Source organism: Numenius arquata, chromosome 7, assembly GCF_964106895.1.
Source record: "Numenius arquata chromosome 7, bNumArq3.hap1.1, whole genome shotgun sequence".
NCBI classification, from domain to species: Eukaryota; Metazoa; Chordata; class Aves; order Charadriiformes; family Scolopacidae; genus Numenius; species Numenius arquata.
Genome location: NC_133582.1, coordinates 50,383,810 through 50,409,625, shown reverse-complemented (window position 1 = coordinate 50,409,625; position 25,816 = coordinate 50,383,810). Strand labels below are relative to the sequence as shown.

Below are 25,816 nucleotides of genomic sequence, written 5' to 3'. Positions count from 1 at the left end.
AAAACAATTAAGCTGTGCTTTTTTTGAAACTTTAAACATTTTTTTTTCTCAAATGATACTTATACAATATACAGGAACTAGTAAAAACAAAACAATAACGCATGGATAATTTTTCTTCTTCACAATAACATCAACATTCTGGCCCTAAACTATATACATTCCAAACAATATCCTCAAAAAAACTAGTGACAATACAAATATGGAAGAATGATTTTAGTCAAAATGTGTTCCTCATATAATGCAAACAAAAAAAATTGCTTAACAGATTGCAGACCTTTATTGTGAGTATAAAGGGGTAATCAACATACAATAAGCATTTTACTATGCATTAAAACTATATATAATGCCACGAGACTCCTTTGCTTTTTGTAACACCAAGGTTCACAACTCTTCAAACATAAAATTCCTTCATACTATTTACTCCACAGATAGATATTCATCAAACTGATCTGGATAAAATTTATTCTAATATGTAGGAATCTCTGACAATTGACACCACAGAGTTGTGGTCTCAGAAATGAGCACCTAAAGACTTACGCTCTTTATTTTAATCCTTTATACATGATGTTTGAAATTCAGCATATTTGTCCATTGTTCCAAAGGCTGGCATCTTATTCAAATTAAGCTTTCCTTTTTCACAACGAAAACCAAACAGAAGAGTAAATTTGTTTCATTAACAATATTAAAGCAAAGATTTCTGAGTTCGCTGTATGGGGAAAAGGCAATAAAGTTTTGAAGAGGGAAAAACTGCTTTGTTCCTTCAATCCCCTAGTTGAAATTAATTATAGCAAATGTTTATGAAAACATCTGTTCCATACAGTTATAAATTCTTAATTTTAGCATGGGCGATTCCAGGCTTCTCTATTATTTTGAAAGAGAGCAGTCTGACAATTGAAAGGTTTACAAAAGAGCAGACAATTTGCATTTCTACAGCACCAAATATGCAGTTTGGAAAGTCTTCAGGATCTCTGCAGCAAAGAAAAAAAAAATACAAAAAGACTGAGACGACTGAAGCTTTCTGATTTGGGTCTGCTGATAGACCAGAAATGGCAGTAGGAGGAGAGAAGATAAAAAATAAAAGGAGAACTAATCCCAAAACATACGGAAAATTGAGATTTTACTACACAAACTAGATCTTTAAAAAGTAAAACGTGGCGGAGCTATGCATTTCTGGGTTATGTAGCGTTCGGATGGATTCCCGAGGAGCGAGGGAGGGAAGCGGTGGGCACCGCCGCATCCTGCCAAGAGAGGGTGCTGCAGAGTTTAAGATGCTGCAGCCGCTGCTCCCCCCCCGCAGCTCCATCCCGGGTACCAGCCGCCACAGCCACAGCCACAGCTACAGACAGACAATCTTTCGGACTTTTTACATATCACCCTTGCAACTACAGTGTTAAATTCAATTTACACCAAATAAGCTTTTAAAATGATTAAATGGAGCAAGCTCGAAGCAGTGTACGGAAACTGAAAATAATGCCTTCAGCTAAAGAATTAAGTGCACAGCACTCCTGATATTTATAAAATAATTATTAGGCTGGAAAGTTGAAGAACATTTCACTCTGAGCAAGTTGTTTAAGTTTTCTGAAATAAATATGATGCAACTTTTCGGTGAGCAATCTTTTAAGTACAAACCTGACTCTGTCCCTTGCTTCAAGTTCATTTAGCATTAGATGCAAACTTTGAATGCGTGTGGTGCTTGGTACAGATTTTTTGGTAGCATTTTAGTTTCAACAACTGTCCCTAAAATATTATATTTTGCCATGAATGAAATAAAATAAATACACTATGATAATTAGCGATCTATGCAGATAATTAACTGTGAGACTTTGCCATTAGAAGTACAAAAGTCTTACATAGGCTGAAATATTTCATTTATCTTTAAAAATTAATATAAGAAAAATATAATAAACATTAATGGTGTTTTTTCCCCTAAGCTGATTTGAGTTAGGAAAGGAACACAATCGTAAAACACAATAGAGTACCCACACATATGCTAATCTTGTGATAGTGAAAGCCGGTCACATTTGAAAACAGGTAAGGAACGCTGACACCAAGGTGCAAAATCAAAGCCTGTTTCAGCCCAGCAGAAAGCTGCTGAACAGTATGACAGGCAGGTGCACTGGTTTGCAGTTATGAACAAAAACTTCTGGAGATAATAAGAATATGTTGTATTGCACGTTGCTCAAACCCAGTCAATTCCGGTGTCTTTTGGACTGCTGATTTACAACAATCAAGTGGCACGTTCTGTGATCTTTGGATATAAAATCACAATTGCATCTGTGTATACACATGTATGAGTAAATTCTGTGTACTCTCCAGGCAAAATCTCTGTTTGAAATAATTTTTTCCTATGCACTTCAGTTTAAATCAAGACACATAAAAAGAAGAGGGTTTCCATTTTAAATGAAACTGTTTCTGAGTGTTCACAAATCTAAACACCCCCTTGTCATTAGGTTAGCCTGTAAATTAACATACCACTTTTCCACATGTAAAATGTATGGGTGAAAAAGTCTGGATGGGAAAAGATATACAAAAGTCTAGATGATGGATTTGGAAATTAGAATGTAGCATCAGTGTTGAAGAAATGTAGCCCCTTGCAGCTCAATTTAAAATAAATTCAACAATAAGTATATTCAAAGGACTTATTAATATAAAAATAGACTGAGATACATACTGTACTCTAAAGTAAAAAACAATAAAATACATAGAATAAGGATTTTTACTCTAATACTGCTGAACTAATTCATAGGAATGCTTGAGAAGAAATCTCAGTTGATTGCAAGGTACCGAAATCTTAAATAATTTACATCTTTGAACATGATGGGAAGGCCAAGTTTAACTGTGATGCTAATAGTGATTTAAACACTTCAGAAAATGCATGTACATGGAAAAATAGTTTGACTTCCCTTTTAGTGGGAGCCACACAATACTCGCTTATATAAGCAAACGTGACTTCCACTAAAGTCGATAAGCATTTAGTCTAGTAATGGCTGGATTGAATTTGTTACCAGCAGCAGTAAGACTGGCAAAAGAAAAAATCCACAGGATAAGGTAAACTGTGATTCTTCTAACTTTTTGTCCATTATTGTTTCTCTTAGTGCACCTGTCTTTGGTCTGTCGTAAATTATGTCCACTTCATTATGTTCATATGTTCGGTACCACAGCCTATATCTGCTACTTAACCTGGCTGATCATTTACCATGTATAACTTAAACAAGCTCCTAGGTCATCACCAAATTTGACTCAAAAGACTCCTGAATGAAGCGGAAGCTGTATACCTAATAAATAATATCATCTCTAACTTCAGTAAATTCTTTAAGATCATATGCACTTAACAAAAGAGCAAATTAGGAAAACTAGCAAAACAGAGGATAGAGTAATCCACTATAACTAGGGACAAGGAGCACAATCAGACTTTGCACAGAAAGAAAAAAATCTTAGAAGCTGCCTGGCATCATTGCTAGGAACTTACGTCCCATGATATACAAATGCCGAGTGACTTATCACTTGCATCCAGAAGAATTTAGCTAATTTTAACTTATAAACAGCCTAAAAGGCCTTTGAGCTATAAATTGCAATAATCTAAAGATGGCAAGAGGCAATAAACATGAGTTAATGACTCAGCATCCTCCTGAGATAGCACTGGTCATGCAGCTTTGCTTAATCTTAGACATGCACAATCACTGTAAGAAGGTGGTCTCCAGAGACCATTTACGCTGACAATAAGAAAAACATACCATCTCTTTATATGTTTGAAGGCTACTGTTGTCCTTTAATTTACTCCAATTACATCCTACTTTTAACCACATTTCTATCTTATAGATAGATGCAATCCTTCTGTTTGGGATAATAAATCATACGTAAGAATAGTTTGATTTTCATATTCAAAAGCTGCAAAGCATATTCCATTGAGCCTAGGAAAAAAAACAGAGCCGAAAAAGATTAAGCAGAAGTTTTCAAACATTGTGTTGTTTTGCCAAGATTAAATGATAGTAGAAGACAAACGAGAAAGGATTAAGTGCTCTTTTATTGAAATAGAATTGCCCTTTCAACAAGAAGCTAGCTGCTCTTCAACCGAGAATAACGGGTTTATCAGGAGACAGGCCAGCCTGGCCAGGAAGCCCCATGCTAGGGACACACAGCCTCACCTCCTGAAGTTGGGGAGGTGGTCTCATGATAACCAGGACCAGAAGTTAAAAAGAGCAGGAGCAATTCTGCTTTGTTTCTTTGCTGTTTCTTATCAAAGGAAGCTGCTACAGCAGGGTGATGACTTACAGCACTACTGATGGATGTCAAAGGCTTCTCCTGAAAGCAGAATGTACTTTCTTGGGCCTTCTTCCTTGAGCATAAATATGTTTAAGAACAGTGTGAAAATCGTATCGCTTTCCTTTGCCCAGCACATACGCACAAAGAGGTTCAGCCTGAAATCAGAGCACCCACATGGCTACTGTGGTGACACATACGTAACTAGCTCCTTGCTCATCTGGAATGGGATAACAGGCAGCATTTATGGCTAGGAAGCAAGCAGAATGAGTAAAAGAAGCAGCACCGTTGCTGTAAATGGAAACATGGAAATTGAGGCACATTAAGAAACTAAAAGGCAGTGGAGCTACTTGGCATCCCGTGGAGGGCTGGCACTAGCCTTGAGAGCCAGCAGTAGAACTGTGGATTTTGGCCCTAAGGAAGCAGATGAGAAGCTTGAAATTACAAAGTTGTCACAGAGGTACAAGACTGGGCAACGCCTGGACTTTCTTCAAATGCTACAGTTTTAAAGGCACACAGTAAGAGGTGAAGAAAGTCCCACATGAAGCAACGTGGGAAGCAGCCAGTTACTAAAACACCCAGGGTCACGGAGAGGCACTTGGGCACCCGCAGCATCCCTGACACCCCAGAAAGCTCCACATCTCCGGCTCCTTCCAGCTGCAGCCGCCTCCTCCCCTACCACAACTACTTTGAGCACTGCTGGAAGCAGTCAGATCTGTAGGTCTGACAGGATACTTTGGATTTGTAACAACATAAATTGCAGGATAATCTGTTAAACTAGTTAGAAATAAAATCCTGCTCCCATCTATTGAAAAGACATGTTTTTAATAATGTAGCTATGTAACACATTTTAGCAGCATTACACACATAAAAAAAAAAGAGAGCTAACCAACGGTTTATTAAGCTATGAACAAAACATATTAGGAGTGCATATGATTTTTACTTCCTTTATCCATCATTCATAACACAACAGAAAGCACATTTTCTCATTCCTTAGCAAATCTATTACGTGAATGATTTTGAAAAAGCAACTTAGGCTCTGGGCAAAATTTAAAGTTATCTGGGTAAGACTTAAAGATGTTCCATCAGTAGCAGAGTCTAGAGGTAAGACAATTCACAAGTGCAGTGTTAAAAAAAAAAGTCATGTTAGGATACCTTCACCTTACGATAGCACTAGTACCTGACAAACTTGAGCAAGACTGCCTGAGAAAAACCCCAACAACCTGAATACAACCAGCATTGCCACACAGACTCAAATACTCAACCCTGAAAGGGACATTCCTGCTGCCAGTGGAACAGCCCTTATCCTAATCAAATCAACTACACAGAAGAAACATGCACCAGAAAAGGACACCTGAGCTTAAAGCTGCCTAGTTTCGTTTTATAAGAAATAGACTCCTAATTTGAGGCTTTCTAATTAAGGCTGCTAATTCTCAGAATACAATGTGTATGCGATAGACCCACACCTCAGAGAACATGAAATGAAGCAGTATCCTACATTTTCTGTAAATTTCTCCAACAAAAAAAAACATATCACCAAACAGTATAAAAAAAGTACTGAGCTAGAGCTTTTAAACTGCTAAATCAAAATATGTAAAAGCATAATGAAAACACTAGATTTTAATCAAAATTCTTTTAAATCAACCCTTAGTTAATTTGGAGAGCACCAACTGTGTACTTCGCTGGTGCAAAAGCAGAGGCATGTTGTGAATGGTGGATCTAGAAAAATGTGAAGAGCACAGGTATATATGCATTAGCAGTAGACTCCAGGTGTCTGAGAGATGAAAGTCCACAGCTACATCAGAATAGAAAAATGTATCAAATTGACAGCCAGGACGACAAAACACTTCTATTTACTACAGTGCAAGTAGTTTGCTGAACAATGGTCCTTCTGTTGTAGATACTCAGAAAGAAACTTCCCACAAAACCTTTCTGTAAAGTATGTAATTCATCATGGGACAGACTCCCGTTCTCCACCCTTGCCCTCCTCTGAGGGGGATGAGTAGTGTCAATCCCTGGTGGCACTTCAGAACAGAACTAAGGATACAAGTATGAAATCCTTGGAGACACAGGAAATATGAGATTTCAAAAATGCAAATTAGACAAGTATGACTAGATTTTTCTTGCAGACAACAATTATATTGAAGTTTTCAAAAAGGCTGACAATTTAGTTTACACAGTAAGAGGATAAATGTTAAATAGTAGTCAATTTTTCTAGACAGTTACCCCAGTTCTCCAAGACAGATAGAAAACGTGCAATATCTTTTAGCCAAAAGGTTAAACAAAAACGTCACCCGGCATTAAAGAGCAACATCTTTTTGACTTTGGGGTTTTTTGACCAAGTACTACCTAAGGAAAATGTGATAAGGCATGTTTCATGTATGTAGTTCATATTAAACCACAAAAATAATAATCTGGAGAGCAACAGAACAGTCCTGAGGGACTACAAATTCTAAAATATTTTCACTTTTCTTCTGATTTCCAAATTTTGGAGGTGGCCATAGCTTGCTATGATGTATGACAGGAATAGTACCTCTCTGTCCAACTGGAGAGGAGAAAAAGCTCTGATCCAGAAACTCTGACCCTGCATTCTCAGCAGGCGCGACACTGTCACCTCCAACACTGCGTCCAGACGGCACAGACCGCAGGTGTTGTGAAAGGCCATTTAGGCTCATCCATAGCCTGGTATTAGAAACTTTGAAGTATGGGTGCAAAATTTCCACACATGCTGTGGGAGCGAAATTTAAGACAATAGCTGTCTTTACTTGAGCACAGGCATTATTTGAAAATACTACATGCTGTGACTGCAGGTCGTAAGACAGAGAGAGAAAGAATATATACGTCTGAGCAAGTTTTCCGTTTCCTCTCATTGGAATGACAGTGAATAAAGACGACGAAAATTACAGCATGTGAATACTAGTGTAATTACTGAATAGTTCCCCACATAATTATGCAAAACAGATCTATCCATAAGTTAATGTAGCCATTTTCTTTTTGAAACGGAATTTTCATGCCATCCATCAGTCACCCCAAAACACAAACCTTAGATGACTTAAGTACACGGAATTTACTCATTTGGTCTGTAATATAAGCAATGCATGTGAATAGAAATAAAGGTTTAATGAAACAAAATAACATACTCCACTAGGGAAAACACATTTTGCCCAAAGAAAAAACTCATGTAAATAAGTGGAGACTTGACTATTTGATAAATACAGCCCCAAAGGTTATATGTTTACTGAAAGAATATAAATATTGTACGTGACGTAGATTTTTTTTTATTTTACTAGAAACATTAATTGCTTTCTAAATACAATAATATTCTTTCCTTTCAAACTGTGAGGTCTCATTTCTTTTACTGCAACACGTAACCAATTACCTAACAAAAATGTTTACATTAATCACAATGACTCTATATTTTAGTTTTTATACCACCAATTTTATTTTTGCTTAGAACTGAATTCCCTCAGGCATTCTTTCGTGCCAACTGTTAATTTCTATCAGTGATAAAGTTCCCCTAAGCTTCTTTTAACATCTACTGGACATGACCTCATAAAATTTAATGCCATTCATTAACCCCAAGCACTTAACTTTACACAGTAATGTCAGGCATCTGACTTTTCAGTGCATGAGAAATCCAAGTGGGAACCGTTTGAGAGATACAAATTACAAATCATTTGAGTAGTAGAAGGAGAGGCAATGAATGATATTAAAGGGTGAATCAAGACTTGAAGAGAAGTAGGGTTCTTCTGATGCCCCCCATCTAAAATTATGAAACATTTATACAAGCAAGGAAGAGGCTACAACATGATCATTTTGACTTCTGAGGGGACTGAAATTCAGAGCTGGGGCTGAATGCCAGGTTTTTAACACTGTCTGAAGCAGGTATGTTGTGCAGTCGTGTTTTCTCGGGTCTCCAGTAGCCTTCAGGCATTTCGGTGGAGCACAGATGCTAGGACCACCTTAGGTTCTGCAAAGGCCAAGCACCAGCAAGACTGGGGTAAGACAGAAGAAGCTGTTTCTTCAAAGTGCTCCTCCCTGTCTTCCTGCAAGATCCTTGCCTAGGTTTTGCTTTAGAGTGTGGTTGTTCTTCTGATTTTGGTTATGTACCAAGAAAGCTTTCGGAGGGACAGCACTGTTTTTATTTTCCCTGAGAAGCACAGATGGGTGATGTCTGCTTAACTCATTTAACCATATTTCCCAGTGGCTTCACACATGTTGGAGAAAATGTGGAAAATTCTAGAGGTGAATGAAAAAAATACTTAGCAACAATTTTCTGGCTTCTCTTGGGCCGTTCAAGGACATTCCTTGTGGGGAGTGGAAACTGAGTGACAGCCTGTCAAGGCCCTGACTGTAAAAAGGGCACATTGTTAGGGGGGTAAAAAAAAAAAAAAAAAGAAGTGGTTTATTTTCTATTTCTGTTGGCTCAAGAGATATCTAGGCATCCTCTGTGAAAAAGGACAGTGCTATGCAGCTAGAAACATGGTCCATCAGAGTTCCTGATAGCAATCTGCTTATTCAGCTCTGTTAATGAAAAATCCCCTCCCCTAATCTGTATACAGGGCTCGCTTTTTGTTGGTGTCACAGGCTGTTACATTCTGGGTGAAACCGTTGATGCTGTTGGAGCAGGGATCAACTTACCGTTTCTATACAAATTATACAAGGTAGCTATAAATTGCTTCATGAGAACCCACATGAGATTTGATGCCGTTGTCTCTAAGTGCTACAAGTTTATTTATTTATTTTTAAGCAGCAAAAAGAGCTGGCTTTCAGAACTAAGCAGTAGCTCCTGAATTTACCGATCTTAACTGGAAATTGTATTCTCTGCTACCCTATAAATCTAAACAGATGGAAGTCATTTTGCTCAAGCTTTATTTCCACAGAAAGGTATCTCTAAGTGAAAGGAAGGTATTACAGAATTGAAGTTTTCACATGTGAACTGTCATCTCTGATACCAGCCCCATCTCCAATTTCTCAGAATGACTATTTTAGCTATAACAGTCAATACACACTTCATACTATTGAAAATGTTTTTGCATCTTGGCTGCCACTGGTCTAAGATCACTTTAGCATAATTACAGTGTGATGCAACATCAGTAAGTGAGCATCAGTTGGAAAAGTTTTTATTGCCTAATAGCAGGGAATAGTAATAAAGCAGATGTACACCAGGCCACATGACAATGGCAACCAATTGGTCTGTATTTGGCAAAGCAAAGTATTAATGTTTTATAAACACAAAGTATGTTATATACTTTTCTAACAATGCGGATGTAAATCTCTGCACAGCATAAACACTTGTGCTGATCAACATAAAGATACTGCTGTGATAGGTACTTTGAAGTTGTAGATAAGAGCTCAAGCTGTAAGATGCCAACAAAAATGGAAGTTTATAAAGAATCACTGCCAGACTCTTAAATGTAGTAGCACTTGTGGGACTTTCTGCAATATAAATAGTAATTACCTTCAATGCAGAATGTATTTGCAAAAATAAATATACTGGTGCACATACCAAAACTCACAACTCAGTTTTCTCCTTACGAAGCAAACTTCAAAAACTGCAAATTCTGAGTAAAACAAACCTCAAAATAATCTTTTGCTCAACACCACATAGTATGCAGTGCCTAGATACGTATACACGTGCATGCACATACAGAACCACTCCAATATACATACGCAAATGCTACAATCTTAGTGTGAGGGCATCTACCCTGTAGACAATTCAATCAATCTCTCAAGTGACACCCACACGTGCCTGCACACACAAAAGCAGATGTGGCATTAAGATTTACAAAGTTATTGAAACTTTTAACAAGTAAAACGCATCTTTACTTAGCTACACCAGAATGAGGAATAAAGGGGTTTACATATGTTCCAATTCTAAACCTATCAATCAAACCCATGTTATTCCTTTGGGAGCTTATTTACATGCATATTTATCAGCCTCACATGCTAATTCCCTGCTGTTTTATGCCTGCGAGGCATGTTTATGAGTCATAATTGTTGATCTCATTTGATGTATTTCACTGAAGTAAGACATTATTCAGTTATGTGGCCTAATGTCAATGAATTACGATGACCTGATCTTCGAAATGCAACTTGCTCTTTAATTTTTATTAGAGCATAACTTATTCAGAAGAAGAAATACACTAAAATGGAAGATTACATACTTTTGTAGTTATTTTAGTTAAACATATTATTTTTTAAACACTCCTCCTTACCTCTAGGCAAAGTTTTAAAAGTGCAATTCAGAAACACCAAATGAAAAGAATTTTTGCCTGAAATCACTACATATTTCTCAGACTGGTACCTTTTATAGGTGTTTTTATTTTGTTTTAACCAGCCACGAGACAGGCTTTGGAGCACTGACATACGGTTCGTAAAAGGAAAAAACCAGACCCAATCCAAAGCCCTCAAATTGTGCTTTGCCTTAACTTCATCAAAACTGAAACCAGATACAAGCACGGGAGCAACTGGTAAATGAGAACTACTAAAGTTAGCTAAAAAGTCCCAAAGCTGACTCATCACCTTTGATGCAAAATAATGTCAATTTATAAACAGAAAATCACTTGATGGACAAAGAACAGACCTAAGCAGTGGAATAATTACAAGGTGTAAGAACTTCATTGTGGTGACTTTGACCGAGCCACCAAGGGCTATCTAGGTGGCAAGCCAGAAGGGTCACTGGCAGGCAGCTGAACCTGGTACTTACACAATTCTGCTCCTTTCACGAAGAGCCATGACAGTCTTCCAACGCCTCAAGTAATCTTTAAAGGTTTAAATCACTTTAAAAAAGTCTGATTAATAAAATTTCTCAATAATCATGCCATTTTTTCTAATGCAATTACAGCATGAAGGAACCAAATTAACAAAGTAACTGGTTATTTTTATTCTCTTGCAGCAAAGACTTAGTATCATTACAGTAAGCACCCACGCTGAAGGATCCGTAGTGCAAGTGGCCCCTTATGCTAGGCCAACAGAAGATTACCACCATACACGTAATTTACTACATGATTTCAGATGTCACCTCCTCCTATCTTAAGATTCAGTATTGTTTTAATGCAATTATTATATTGTAATATATTTGTTATATATACCAAAAGTAACTATCAATTGACAATTGATTTCAGCTTCAAAAAATCAGAACTATTTGACTTTTGTATTTGAGTTAAGAGATTGCCACAGTTAATACAATGTTAAATTTAAATTCATCTTTATGTATTAATTAAAAAAACCCATTTAGGAATGTTCGAAAGTTTCAAAGTTGCTGCTCTGAGCTACCGCTTTAGCAAGGAACAGAGTAATATGCAAAAATAAGAAAACTGTCTTTAGCCAAGTAATGCAAATGCCAGATACCAAACGCAGGCTCGTCTTTCCATAGGAATCACAAATTGAATCTCACAGATATGAGTAAGTGTCTTTGAAATCACAGAAAACCTGCAAGTATCCTCCTAAATTTGCAACATCTAGAGGAGTTGTAGTATCATAAATATCACACTAATTCCAAGATGAAAAATCTCCAGATTTTTCATGTGCAGAATTAAATCCGTGGTTTTCGTTTACAGCTGCTTTTAAAAATATTTTTTTTCCTGCGAAAGTTAAATATATGAGAAAAAGCCACAGACTATTTAATACAGGCTTTATACGCTATTTTTAAAAAAAGCCAAGGAACATTTAATACAGGGTTTATAGGATATTTTTCCAAATCAGAAATTTGCTTCTGATACAATTATTTTACAACCCAGCTTCTTAAAAAAAATAATCTCCACTTGAACAAGTAGTTATTCTAACAGCACAGTTACAAGGGTGTACCTTTAGGTCATGCAAATGACACAACTGAAATTGTCATGTATTCATCATAAATATAAATTTATAAAATACATTAAATTTAATCCTGCAGAAAAACGTCCATTTTAATTACAGAACTTTTAAGACAAAAGTTTTCACTGGTTGTGGTCACAAGAACCCCAAAACAGCACTAGAGTCTTCCACAGTATAAGCTATGATTTACATCCCTTCTTTCTTTCAAATTCAAATAAGCAAAAGACACAAACTCATCTGCCAGGGTAATTTTTTTTTTTTTTTTTTTTTTAGAATAGCAAAAATTCACGCTACACTTTTTCTGCCAATAAAATCTCCATCTTAGTGTAGCTGAAAATGTTGTGGCCACCTAGCTGTGCTAATTCACAATGGGGCTTTGTACACTTTTGCAAATTAGTATTTTCTTTCATACTTCAATAAAGAATGAACCAATATTGGGTCACAGAAATTTGGAGGTGGCCCTGTGGCTCAATATGCTTCTCTCTGCCATTAAGACAATATCTGTTCTGGCCACAAGTCAGCAAATCAAATTTGATGATAATTCATCTGAGTGAAAAGTAGAAATGCCCACTAATGGACAGATTTATGTTCCGTTGCTCCACCCTTTTAATATTTCAAATGAAAAGTAAACAAAACCAACAATAGTATCTTCAAATATTATGACTAACATATAGAAAATGTACCTCACTATAGTGAAACACAAACGTTTTCACATCATTTAAAACATATATTCTCATGTATTACATGAGAACTCTACTCTTTCAATTGCACTTAGTACTGAAACTCTATACAGTTAATTTTTCCTAAGGTTAAATCATTGATTCCATTACAAATCCAATTTCTCAGAAGAAAAGAGTTATCACCACCATAAAAGCTTTATCTGGATGAAGTTTGTGCCTTTTAACTTCTAGGAAGATCAAAATAGTAATTTGTAATGGGATATCAAAATTTTAGTGGAGAAATTTATCATACAGGCTACTTGCTAATATTTTGGTTACGTGGTCCCAGTTGCACTAAACTGAATGGGATTTGTTCAAAAACTTGAGCGCAGTCTTCCTATCCCAGAGTTTATGTCTTATTGTTTATCACTTTAGTATCCAAGCAGATGCATTTAACTGCCAGTTGTTTGTACAGAACTAAGATATTTAACAGAAGAAAATGAGAGCAGGGTTTTTTAAGTGGCCATTATAGTTTCCTTGCATTACATTTGATTTTTAACCTTTCCACCTACTTTCCTTGAAATATCAAAGAGAAGGTATCCCATTTACCTCACCAGTAGCTGCAGAGTAAACATGAAGGTACCACTGTATTCACAGATTTGCAAGGCACATCAGGCAACATGTCAAGCCAGCTAATGTCCCCAGTACCAAATAACATAATGAAACAGTAAAAGCCGTATTTAGTGCTTGCTTTAAAAGAATCTCTTAAGAAGTTTTAGCAATTTCCCTCTTCTTGAGGCAGGAGCTGGCAATGCTGAGATAGGAAATAGTGAAATAAACAAGCACAAACGAATCAACTTTGATTACTTTTTCATTAAGCTGGAGTAGTGTTCCTTAAATTTGTGGCCAAATCATGTTTTAATATTAACACCCATATATATACCTGTACTGAGCCAACATTTACCGAAGTTTAGGGAATAGTTTAACATACTCAAAACATTTTAACTTTATCTGATTATTCATAATACTGAAAGGATGACAACGACCCATATCTTCTGAAATATTTTTCATTTTCGTTACCAAAACCACTTTTAGTTGAAATTTCTAATCTGACAAGTGCTTATATATTTTAAGTTTGTATATAAAACATGACAACTCTGACATATACCAAAGGTACTCTTTTTTTCGTGAATTAGCTACCTGCCTTACAAAAACTGGCTGAAAAAAAGCAAGAGCTGAAGGACAACTTCATCACAGCAGCAGCGTTCTGGTCCTTGAACAACCTGGGCCCACTTCCTAGCCCTGCTACAGACTCCTCCATGAACCAGGCACATCATTTCACATTTCACCCTGCTTCAGACTTCTGTTTGTATGAGAACATACAGTCTCGTTATTTGTCCTATGGTGGTTATGAGAATTAATTTCTTAGCTTCTTTGGTATATGATACCTTTTATAGGAGGAGATAAGCACACAGATGCAAAAAAACATCCCAAGTCCAGCTTCTGTTTTTGAACAGATCAAGCCATGGAGCACAAACTGCGCCATAAGCTTGCGTTATTTTCACAAAAAGTGAAAATAAACCTAATTTGCTATACCCTTCTGTGTCATTCGTACTGCATTTGAAACATTATAGTCACCTGATTACTGAGGCAGTGATCTGAACATGATGAAAAAGCTGAACAGGGGTACTTATGAATAACTAAGAGATATTCTAGATCTGACAGAAGTGTTGAATCTTGTCATAGAGTGTGTGTGTATATGTACATCCATATAGATCTCAAGCTTAAAATTTAGAAACAAAACCCAGTAATAGTTCACTTATAGAAAACAAGATTTAAACATAAGCTCACATACATGCATTTGAAACATGATGTTCCTTATCCAGTCTTGATTAGACTTGGGTTAGTTTACTAACCGATATTTAGCCCTTTTTTCCAATATTGTGTATCTTATGAGTAAAAAGAAGACAAGGACTTTTAAAAGCCCATCATATGCACTCTGCCTCTGCGTGGCCAAATCTTGACACCAAATGCTTGGCATGTGAACACTCCCCAAACTGAAGAAGTCCAAGTAACTAACCACAGTCCAGCACCTTGGGCTAAATTACTGCTTCCCTTAAACAAGAAGGGCACTCAGGCTTGTTACTTTTACAGTCAATTGGAACCTAGCCATTAATTTTAATAGGATCAGGATCAGGTCCCTGACTTTTCTGACATCAAAGAAACATCTTTCACAGTCATTTTGCTATAAATAATTAAAGCTGATTAGTAATAATAAGGTACCTTAACCAAAAAGGTAAACAGTGGAGACATTTATTATCAAAGTAAGAAAAGAAAATTAAAATAACCTGCAACACTTCTGTATGTGCAATTCATCAGGAAACGTTGTAAAAGAACAAAAACAAATGTTGGCTCATTCCAGAGGTTCTTTGTCATCATTAATGTATTCAGGTTTTCACAGCTGAATTGCTGTAGTTTGAAAAGATTTTCATGAAAGGAAACTCAAATTCAACGTTTAAACAAAGCTGTCAGGTTACCAAGATTCATATTTGCTTGTATGTCCAGAAAATGTTTTCTCCTTTTTAAAAAACCCTCTAGGTTAGAAGTATTATTATTCTTTTGCTCTCAATTTGTAAACAACAGAAAATAAGCTTTTGTTAAGCAGCACATATTTATTTATTTATTTGCTATTTCGAAGCTGAAACCAGCAGTTGGAAATATCTGTTCCAAAGCGGAGGTGAAACTACCTGGGTATGGATATTTTACTTCATTACTAGTTCTGTTCCTCAAATTGATACAAATGGCCTCCTTCTGTTTCTGTCTGTCTGCTTGCCTGATCAGTGGAGCTAATTGTCAGAGCTGGGGAGATCTCCTACACCTAAACAGAAGATATGCAGTTTGTAACCTGCTTAATTTGCCTTATGTCCTGGATGGCCCTCAGTATGTTGTTCATTAAAGTATCAGCTGTTTCGGTTGTAGCAGCGGCAACCCAAGCATAGGCCTATTTTTCTTTGTTAAAAGGCCAGATTGTCAATAAATAATACACATCTAACCAGATAATTTCTTCCCACTCAGAATAAGTATAATGGTACTTTTTGTCTCTCCCCATCCATACTTCTTAGTTTTGCACGTCTGAAGAGGACAAGGACAGGGGTACCCAAGGAAGCTAAAGAAAAAGGCTTATTAGTCATTCAGAAGCCTAAAATTGAAACTCGGCACTTAAGTGCAAGTAGGTTGAACTCTTCCCTTTTTAAAATAAGAAATTCCAGATCTTTATAAATGTCCACATATGAAAGATAGGAAAGATCCTGTCTGTGCTGACATATTTCTGTTATATAGAGCAATCAATTTCTAATACAATCAAATCTGTGGCAGTTAAACTCTTTCAAAATGTTTTAACATACATTTAATCTCAGATAGAGAGGTCTGTAACATCAGCTAGCTGCGCGCAATTCACACACGGCTTTGTAAATTACAATCTTCTGTATGTCAAGACAGAAGTGAACTCACACATTTAATTATTATCCTGTACCGATCATGCTGGCCTCAGCTAGAATTCTGATTTACTAGTCTTTCATTATACATACACAAGTACAATCAAACTTGTACAGTTCAATTTTTTTAAATTAAGAGAATCTGCCTTTTCCATATGTAGGAGATATAGTCATTTAACATAATTTGATCATTGCCTGGAAACACTTAATATGTGAGGTGTTTACGGGTAGTAACCTTCATATTATATTTTTGTATCAGGTCTGAGCAAAGTATTCAAAGAATTATTCCATTCTCAGTGTTAGCTTCTATATAATTCCTAATAATGAGCTAGTTTTAACATACTCTTAATTACATTTACAGAGGTCGTATTAAAAAAGATTATTTTGTTTTAATTTTGTTGTTCAGTAAGTTACTATAGTTGAATTGGAAATTTCTGCTTGGTATTTTAAGCTTCTCTAAGCATGCAAAATTTAGTAAAAAATAAATATATTTTTCATTCAGCTTGCATATTTTCCTTTATACCACCCGTATTATGCTACAGGTATACTACCAGCTAGTTGAGCTCTAACCTGGATATGGGAAAAGCTAGGAAAAGAGCAAAAATAAATGCTGAAATCAGCATTTCCCAAAGTAGCGTCACAAGGAGTTTTTAGCAGAATGACATCAGGCTGACAGGTGATTTATGCCAGTATTTTGGTAGGGCTGGAAAGAACAGGAAACTCCCAACTGACACAACTGAATAGAGGTGGAGTGCCAACAGCATTAGTGAGAATTACTTATTTTCATACACCGATTTAGAGTAGAACTTTCATAATTAACATTTTAGATCAACAGACATTGCTGTCCAAAAGGTCTTTTTTAGTATCTGCCTTATCAGCCACTGAAGGGAACTCCCCTCCATGATGCTTGTGCCAGTTACCCATGCACAGTATAACCTCCAAACGGGAATTAATGTAATAGGCAACTGAGATGAAACCACCAAAAGACCTGGAGCTACCAATTCTAGGGAGAAAAATCCAACTTCAGAAGCTAGTAACCCACAAGACTGTGTCAGCTACTCACATTTGCTCTGACAGCTGAAGACGTTTAAAATACCTCCGCAGTTCCTAAATACGAATTAGCAGCAAGGCACTGAAATCAAAGGGCCCACAACTGGCAAATTGCCTTTACTGATCTAAGGGCATGTCAACGCCCGTGCAGTCTTTAAAGGAAAAAATGGACTTTGTGCTGGGTATTTTCAACTAACTTTATATTAAATATATGTATTTTTAAACATGCATAGCTTCTCCATTAACTGACGTCTTAATAACAATGTCTTTCCAACAGAAAACAGTGGAGAAAATGAGTCGTATGGAAGGAGCGAGTGACAGGCTGAGTTAGCTCAAGACGTACTGTGTTGCTCCAATAGCCTTTGTCACTACAATGCTGTTGCTGCTCAATTAAAAGCAAGATAAACAGTAGTTATTATTAATAAATGACTATTAAAATGCTTGTTATGTCAGCATATGGTGTTTGAAGATGTAAAAACTATGCCTGCTTTTACTCATCCAACACGAAGTGAACCAGAGTGAAGACGACTCTTTCTCCTTATCATACCTGTGCCTTTAACGGAAAAGCCAAGCCCCCAAGGAGAAGCGCAAGGGTTTGGAACGACGACCACTAGCACCAACTGTGCTGGTGGGGCACGCTGAAGCTTTCTGCCTGACGGAAGGACACAGGGCACTCTCAGGGCCTGGTGCAAACCACAGCATGAAATCCCGAAGGCATTAAGAACAATCACAACCCTCAGCATCTCCTGCTCCCAGTATAACGCAAAGAGGTTCTCTGTTCCAATCTTGTCTTTTTAATGAAAACACAAAGTAGCATGCATATTTAAAAGGACTCTTAAAACCACCACGCTATACTTCATGTCCCTCCCTGCAGAGAAGATGAAAGAACACACATTACATGACATACATGACGTCATAAAATACACATTGAAAAATATTTGATATGAAAGTAATAAGGCTTCAAGAACTCACTGTATTTGCATTCTCAATGGCTTTTACCTAGGAATGTGCTTCTCACATAGAGAAGTCTAGACCGCTCTGGTTGTTTCTTTTAAATGTAACCATGGATATGATCTCTAAAAAGGGAGATGGGTAAACACCACCCAGGACAACCTGCAGGAGCATCATCTCCTGGGCTGAAGGGGGTTGTGAGGGCAAAAAAATCCCAACCAGTAACACTGAATAGCTACTGACTGATTGGAAGATAATATAATTTTCTGACAGCAAAAATTCACTTAACCCCAGAATGAGTGTAGAAGGACATACTCAGGACCAAAATAGTCCTATGTGAATTACACTTAAGATTTGGGGAAATTATTTGATAGCATGTGGGTCCTGTTAGGTGCACAGAAGGTGAGTACTTACGTATTATTTCATTCCCCTCTGCTTTCTACCTGTTTTCCGTACAACATTGAGATAAACCAGGTATCCCAAACTCCACATAAGGTATAGATCTATATGATAACACCTTTTAGTGATCAGGGTTATGAGGTTAACACCAGAACAGCAAAAATCTCCAAAGAGGAGCAATGGAAACACAGAGAATATGGTCAAAATGGAAATATGAATGTTCTCTTCCCATCTCATATTTTTTCAAGGCAGCCTTGAGAATCAGGAGGGATGCAATGGTAAGTATGAGGTGAGCAACTGATCTATCTCAGCTGGATTAATTTCAGTCACACGGTCCAGTAGTTATCTTTGTCCTTCCAGCTATGTCAGCCTTCTCTGTCCTCACCACCAACTACAGCCTTTAGACAAGAAATATATTCCCCCAGACTCCAAATCCAAAACACTCAGACCCATTAAAGGTTTCCCCTTTTCTTCTATTAAGAACAAAGAACACATTACATTTTTCTATGTGAAGTATGCTATTAAATAATAGCTTGTACACTAATTAAAGTAAATGTAATTGTGAGAACACACTGACATTGTTAAAGTAAATTACCCAATTCGTTAATAGTTTCATTTCAAGTGACCTTAATTGTATTAATTGTGATATTGAGCAAATTAAATTGAAGAGTATTAAATGCATTGTTCCAGCCTGTCCTTAGAGGATCAACTTTCGCATTACATCAATGAAATGGGAATACTACCTACTATGCTCTTCAAAACTTGCGTCAGAATGTGGTGAACACTATAACTTAGAATAAAAATTTAGAGCAGCTCAGAAACAGTTAACCTAGTTATCCCGTTTCAATGTAATATAAACCTCAAGCATTTGGAAATGAACAAAATAGTTTGTCAGATGCAATACACAGTAAGAAGGTAGAAGAACAAAGTTTCTGAAATTTCTCTTCATATATTCAGGGTTTATAAAGTCTCTTCTGGAGACAAAAACCGTAAGATTCATCAGTTTCTCTGATAAAGATCCCTATTTCAGAGGGTATCGTTCAAAAATATTGTTAGATTAAAATGAACAATATAATGAAGAATGTTAGAACAGAAAATGTAGCAAGCTACCATCAAATTTAGTCAAAAGCAAACATAACAATGTATATATATATACATGAATGTAAATTAAAATATAACCAGATCCAAAGGATATAATCCAAAACTATAATTTCTTAAAAGAACTAAAATCTTCCACTTGAAGTATCAGATTGCAAAAGTGAGAATCCCTGCCACAAATTTCTTATCAACTACTAAAACTGGTACTTAAAAAAAGCTATGCAAGAGCACATACATGCAGTGCACATTTTTCTATCTTGAAAAAAATATCAGACACAAGGAAAATAACATAGGCCAAATCAACCATCAGAAAAAGACTGAAATACTATCTTCTCTGGTTTTTTTGAATAGTTTAAAGAGATAGAAAAAGGATCTTGAATGTCAATTAGTTAACAGCCTATCCTGAATTTTTTAGACTTGCAAACAAGCACATTCTCATGACTCATCATAACTCAAGATTTGAAGTTCCTCACTTACACAATTTGGAGTGCTATAAACACCCAGATCTTTCTCCAAATGACACTGAGTTCATCTGTAATACTCTGCTTTTATTTGTTCAGTGAGGTAACTGTCTCCTGCCTAGTGTTTGCAACAGTAAACCTCGCAGCTGTTCCTAGCGAACCATGTCTTATCCTTCTCAGGCCACTTCTCCAAAATCTCAAGAATACTTTGAATTGTATGTCTGCCCTCCATTGCGCTAACAGCCCTGTACCAAACAAACCATGTTTTCTCTCTATACCTCCACTGCGATTTTAATAAAAGAACTGAATACTACTAGACTCAATCAACATATTTCTGGAATCCTATCCAACATATCCTTCCAAGCTGACAGCAAATGAACAAAAAGTAGTCTACGCACGCAGTTTTCCAACCAGCTATACTTAACAGCAATTCATGTATTTCTGAGATTTCTTTCATTTTATGAAAATGCCTTGTGAGAGAATTTCAAAACTCCAGCTGGACATGACATTTCCTGGTTCTCCATCAAGTTTTGTTATCAATTGCACATACTAAAAATACAATACTTTGTGTAGAATGACAAATCTGACTAGCTCTATGATTCAATATTTATTTTCAGCATCCTTATCAGTGATGTGCTTTATTTTTATTACCTCATCTCAGTGAAGACTTCTATCACTTTGCCTCCAACGTAATATTTTAAGCATTCAGCACAGCTTCAAAAAACAATTCAGATGTCCTGATATTGCACAATATCGATGGACCACCTCTCCTCTATATTTCTAAGATTAATTACTTTAAAATACAGATTTTCACCAAGTTGATTCTGTATCATGCCTGAAACTTGAAGCCAAGTTGAAAAACCTTGTCTTGAAACACTTTTGTGAAAACAATGATAGACAGACTGTATGGACTGAATATACAAGAAAGACTGTATACTTTGATGCCCAAAGACCTAACACCATCTAAGCATATGCTTTATTTAAAATGAAATATCAAAACTTCAAAGACTTATTTTGGATATATAAAGTTTCAAATTAAAATGCAGAATGTGTTTCACAGTAAAAGAACCTATGAAGATGAAATAGATGCTTTATATAAAATATTTACATAGATAGAACGTAAAAAATGTACCATAGTTGGTAACCTTTATGACTTGGGGAACCATGTATTTACATATCTTTATCTTCGCATGTGCGTATGTGTGTGTTGTGTATATATTTTTAACAGTTGACAGCTGTTTTAGAGCATACAGAGATGCCAAGCTGAATGAGGGTCTTGATTACTTCAAGATTAGCTATCTAAAGTTTCTATTCATTTTAAGTGTTGTTAGTGCGAAGAGTCATTAGTCACTTCCTTGTCTCATAGAACATCAGCATACATTTACATTGTTAATGAACATTTGGGGTAAATGAATTAATGGCACTTTTAAACATCAATTCAATACTAATAACTTGTATGTCATAGAAATGTTAAGGTTGGGATAAAAATGAGAAACCTTTTCAGACAAGGTAACTAATCGCTTCTGGGCACAATAAAGGGTAAAATTAATTTACAATTTTTTTTTTTTTAACAGGGTAAAAATCTTGTTTTTTCTTGAAACAGAGTCGAGAGAATTACCAGTATTTTTTTTAAGGAAAAAAAATCAGAAGAAAATGCTTATCTCTTTCTTGATTGGGGTAGACTAGAAGCAAGCTATATTTCCTCTGGAAAATGGTTATTATTTTAGGTTATTGCAAAAAGATTATTTTCAAATTTCTAAAAATATGCACAAGAATGCATTTAGTTTATCAAACTAAAATGGCTCCATATCGTTAAGATGTCAAATGTAACAGAGGAGGAACACTGACCTAGAAAAGCTATCTCATTTAATCGTCAGGTTTTAAAATACTTTCCCCTAGATGTTCATTCTCATTTTCTAACATTGAAAAAGCTGTATAAATGAATGAAGAAAAAATGAAAAAAATTAGCTTAAAGGGACAATGAAGTTTTACCAATATATTATAAAGCAAAACATCAGCTTCTTATAAACTGAAGTAATAAACCTGACTAAGCAAAACTTGACATAGCTTTTTAAATAAGCACTAGTAAACAGAAGATTTATAGACAGATATACCCACACAGAGTAGTTGATCTGGGTGAGGGACTTAGGAAATGTGACAAAGTTGTTTCAACTCTGTAATTTAAAATAAATTTTTTATTTTGCCCTCCTGGTACATGTGTTCAATGACTGGAAAATTACAGGTAGTTAAGGTGCCACTGTGTATAACTGAGTACTTGAGGAATGTTTTCATGACAAGGACGAGCTTTCTCGTTAAGCTTATCACTTTCTTCGAACTAACTATACTGTCACTACCAGCAAATAAGTAGAAAAGACAAGCAACACAGACATGCATTGCATTATGCAAGCAGTTTGTTCTCACTGTTCATTAGAGTCTTCCAAATACTGCATTTAATTACTTTACTTTAGGTTTCATAGTAATTTCTGCCTTTAGAGCCTGTTCATTCTATCTCAATGATAGAGATATCATTCCAGGTTTTTTTTCAAATAAAAATATAGGTACTGAGTCTAACAAAAAAAAGGAAAATCAGCCTTTTTATTTGCATAATCTCAACCAAAATAGTGTACTGAACTTTATTGTGGAATTAAAAAAGTCCCTAAAACCAAAGCAGTGTAAGAGCCCATGTTTGAGAAAGTAACACAAAGCCATGCTGCATTTCAGTATTCTTATGCTGAAGTCAGTGTTTGGTTTATGATTAAAAAAGGATGACAGCGCATTAAACATTTGGCTAATGTTTCTGTCTGTAATTGAAAGTTGACTTTTCGTGGTTTTCATTAGTGTCAGAGTGTTCTACACACACTCTGTGAAACGTTCTTTAAGTTGCCCTGTTCAACTTCATTGACAGAATTAAACAAATGATGACAGGTACAGTTATCGTGACACACTTATATAAGGTTTCTAGGTATAAAGTCAAAAAAGTACAGGAATACAAAACTCACCTTCCCCTGGCTTGTTCAAATAACTCTGCAGGGGGTCAATGCCTATTTCTTGTTCTTCTGTTTGCAAAGGGTGACTGGTTTCAGACACAGAATGATACATACTGGTAATAGTAAATTCCAACTGAAGGGTATTTTATCTGGAGGAAAAGAAACAGAGAAACAAATACGTTAGTGTTTCTTTAGTTATTTTTCAATCACACAAGTCAATAGCAAAAATGCTTAAACCCCTTCCTTATTTTCCAGGCATAATGTGACTGTTAGATGTCTAACAGAAGAACAACAGTGTTTCCATTCAAATGTTTTATTATTTGGAGCCCAAAGGAATCATTATAGTACCTCCAACTGCCACACTGCAAGTAAAAGTCCAAGTTTCCACTGGCTGTATAGTGGGGCAGGAGCCTCTTTCCTTCCTTTTTTGGCTTCCCCAACTCATCTTTTAGTCTGATTCCAGTGGGAACTGATGCTAATCCTTGGGGATGATGAAGGTTATAGAGCAAAGCTGAGGTGAGACCCCTCATCATCACTCTTCTGGACTCAGGACCTCTTATCCTAGAAAAACTTGCTTTCAACCACTACTTTTTTCAGAAATCATAGGTCAAGTATAAGATAACAGAGAGAGGGATGCAAATACATGCAAAGAGAGAAAATGAGATAATACTGACCAGTATAATGGCTGATTTTGTTTTTATCAAGATTCATATTAGCCTTCTAGAAAGAAGGTGTTAAGGAAGCATTTGAAGAAACATAATAAGCTCGCTAGTGAATATTTACAAAAAAGTTCTTCCAAAAATGAAGGGCAAAAGGGGAGAAAGCACAAAACCGAAAACCCAGAAGTAGGTGACGCAGGTTCACCATCACATGCTGCTGAATGGCATTCGCATCACTATCACATACGTGAACAACAACTGTGTTCAAAGCTCATAGTGGCTGCAACGAGTAAGAGGATGCCAATAAAAGGGTGAGAAGCAGATGGTGGTATGGTCAGTACAGTAAGAAGAAAAAACGACCTTTCCAGTGCATTAACAGTGCAAGAGTATATTTGTCAAGACTTGTCTTTTGGTCACTGTACAGCAATTTATTAACTTGCAACACAAAAGTACTATACCAGCCAAATAGACTTGATTTGCCCAAGCACACGAAGTAGCTGCCTATGACTGCCAGGTGAGTTTTAAATATTAATTACTGTAACTTCTTACAAGTACTGTAACTTTTTAACTCCAAGAAAACTACACTTAAAAAGAAACATGCAAAGACAAACACAAAGAGGTATGCACCTACGCTTTCAGGATTGGTGTATTATCAATCTGGAAATCACTTCAACTATGTTTTACTTTTGGTTCTTACAAGGCATGGCATTGACCATATATGCTGTATACATCCAGTTTACTGTCGATAAATGAAGGGGGACTGAGATTCTTAAAACCTTTCTAGTTTTATACACTATTCATCTGCTTCATTTTCCTACTAAGTTATATGAAAAAAAAAACCCAAGCCAAAATAAAAAACAAATGCTCATTGAGCATTTCCTTCAACGAATACACCCAGACCGTTTCAGAAAGCTGTATTCAGAAAGCTGAGCATTTTGTCCTTTATTTGCCCTGGCACCTATGTCAGTTTGGTGCTGAAATGTACCCACCACCATCTTTCACTACTTTTTAGCTAGAAGAGAACATCTGAAGCTCTTGGGAACAAGGAGCCAGGAACTGAGGGAAGGCAGGGCTGACCGCTTTTGTAGGGGAACACCTTTATGCCGAAGTATTACAATCATACGATAACGTAACACACCCCTAAAACACAGAATTGCCTTGAACAACTCTTTGTACTAGCTCAACAAAATATATTATGAATACAAGTACACATCAAGAGTTTCGTATGTAATTTATAAACCATAATAATGAAAAATGCATGCATGGTAACTTGGAGAAAAAAATTGTAACTTGCTAGCCACTTAAACAACATTTCAATGTTTAGCTGCAGTCTTATGGCTACATAATATAGAGAGATACTTATAACTACCTGATATCTTAAATAAATAAATGAAAAACCTGAAAGAATTTACTTAAAAAAAAAAAAACAACCAACAAAACACAAAAACCAGCTTTGCAGAAAGAGATGTTTATAATTTTCTCCTACTGGAATTCTAGTTGCTGCTCTTGTTCTCTTTGATGTATCATTGTAATTACCTTTCTACTGATCTGTTGATTTTGTCTTCACAAAAATGACAAGCTTATTTCAAACTGCGCTGCCAGAGTTTAACTTTTTATTTTTATGCTCCTTCAGACACTGCTACATGACCTGACCAAGGCACAACCCGCGTGACTTTCAAACTGAGAACCAGGCACAAAATGACCTTACCAGCTGCTGTAGTCTTAGCAGCCACCACTTAGTTAAGACACAATATGCTTCAGACTTACATCATCCTGTATCAACAGTATGGTATGAAATCAGCTATAGCAAGTTTGTTCTTCTATATTCTTGTGTTCTGTATCCACGTTTGTTTTTTGTTGTTTTTTTTTTTGTTTGTTTTGTTTTTTTTGTTTTGTTTTGTTTTGTTGTGTTTTTTTGTTGTTGTTGTTGTTTTTGTTTTTTAAAACTACTCCCCAAATGCCATGCCTTTACAACATATA

General features: G+C 36.1%; 1 protein-coding gene across 3 annotated transcripts in view; it reads right to left on the bottom strand.

The window, feature by feature from the left end:
* TBC1D5 (TBC1 domain family member 5) overlaps nucleotides 1-23,316 on the bottom strand; it is a 187,496-nt gene extending 164,180 nt beyond the window's left edge. For 2 of the 3 annotated variants that reach the window (XM_074150323.1, XM_074150324.1), the window contains exon 1: nucleotides 23,190-23,289. In XM_074150323.1, the coding sequence (XP_074006424.1) occupies nucleotides 23,190-23,289 (100 nt within the window). Of the gene's footprint in view, nucleotides 1-23,189 lie in introns of all 3 variants that reach the window. The other variant, XM_074150326.1, reaches the window with a different exon arrangement.
* Nucleotides 23,317-25,816: the final 2,500 nt, after the last annotated feature.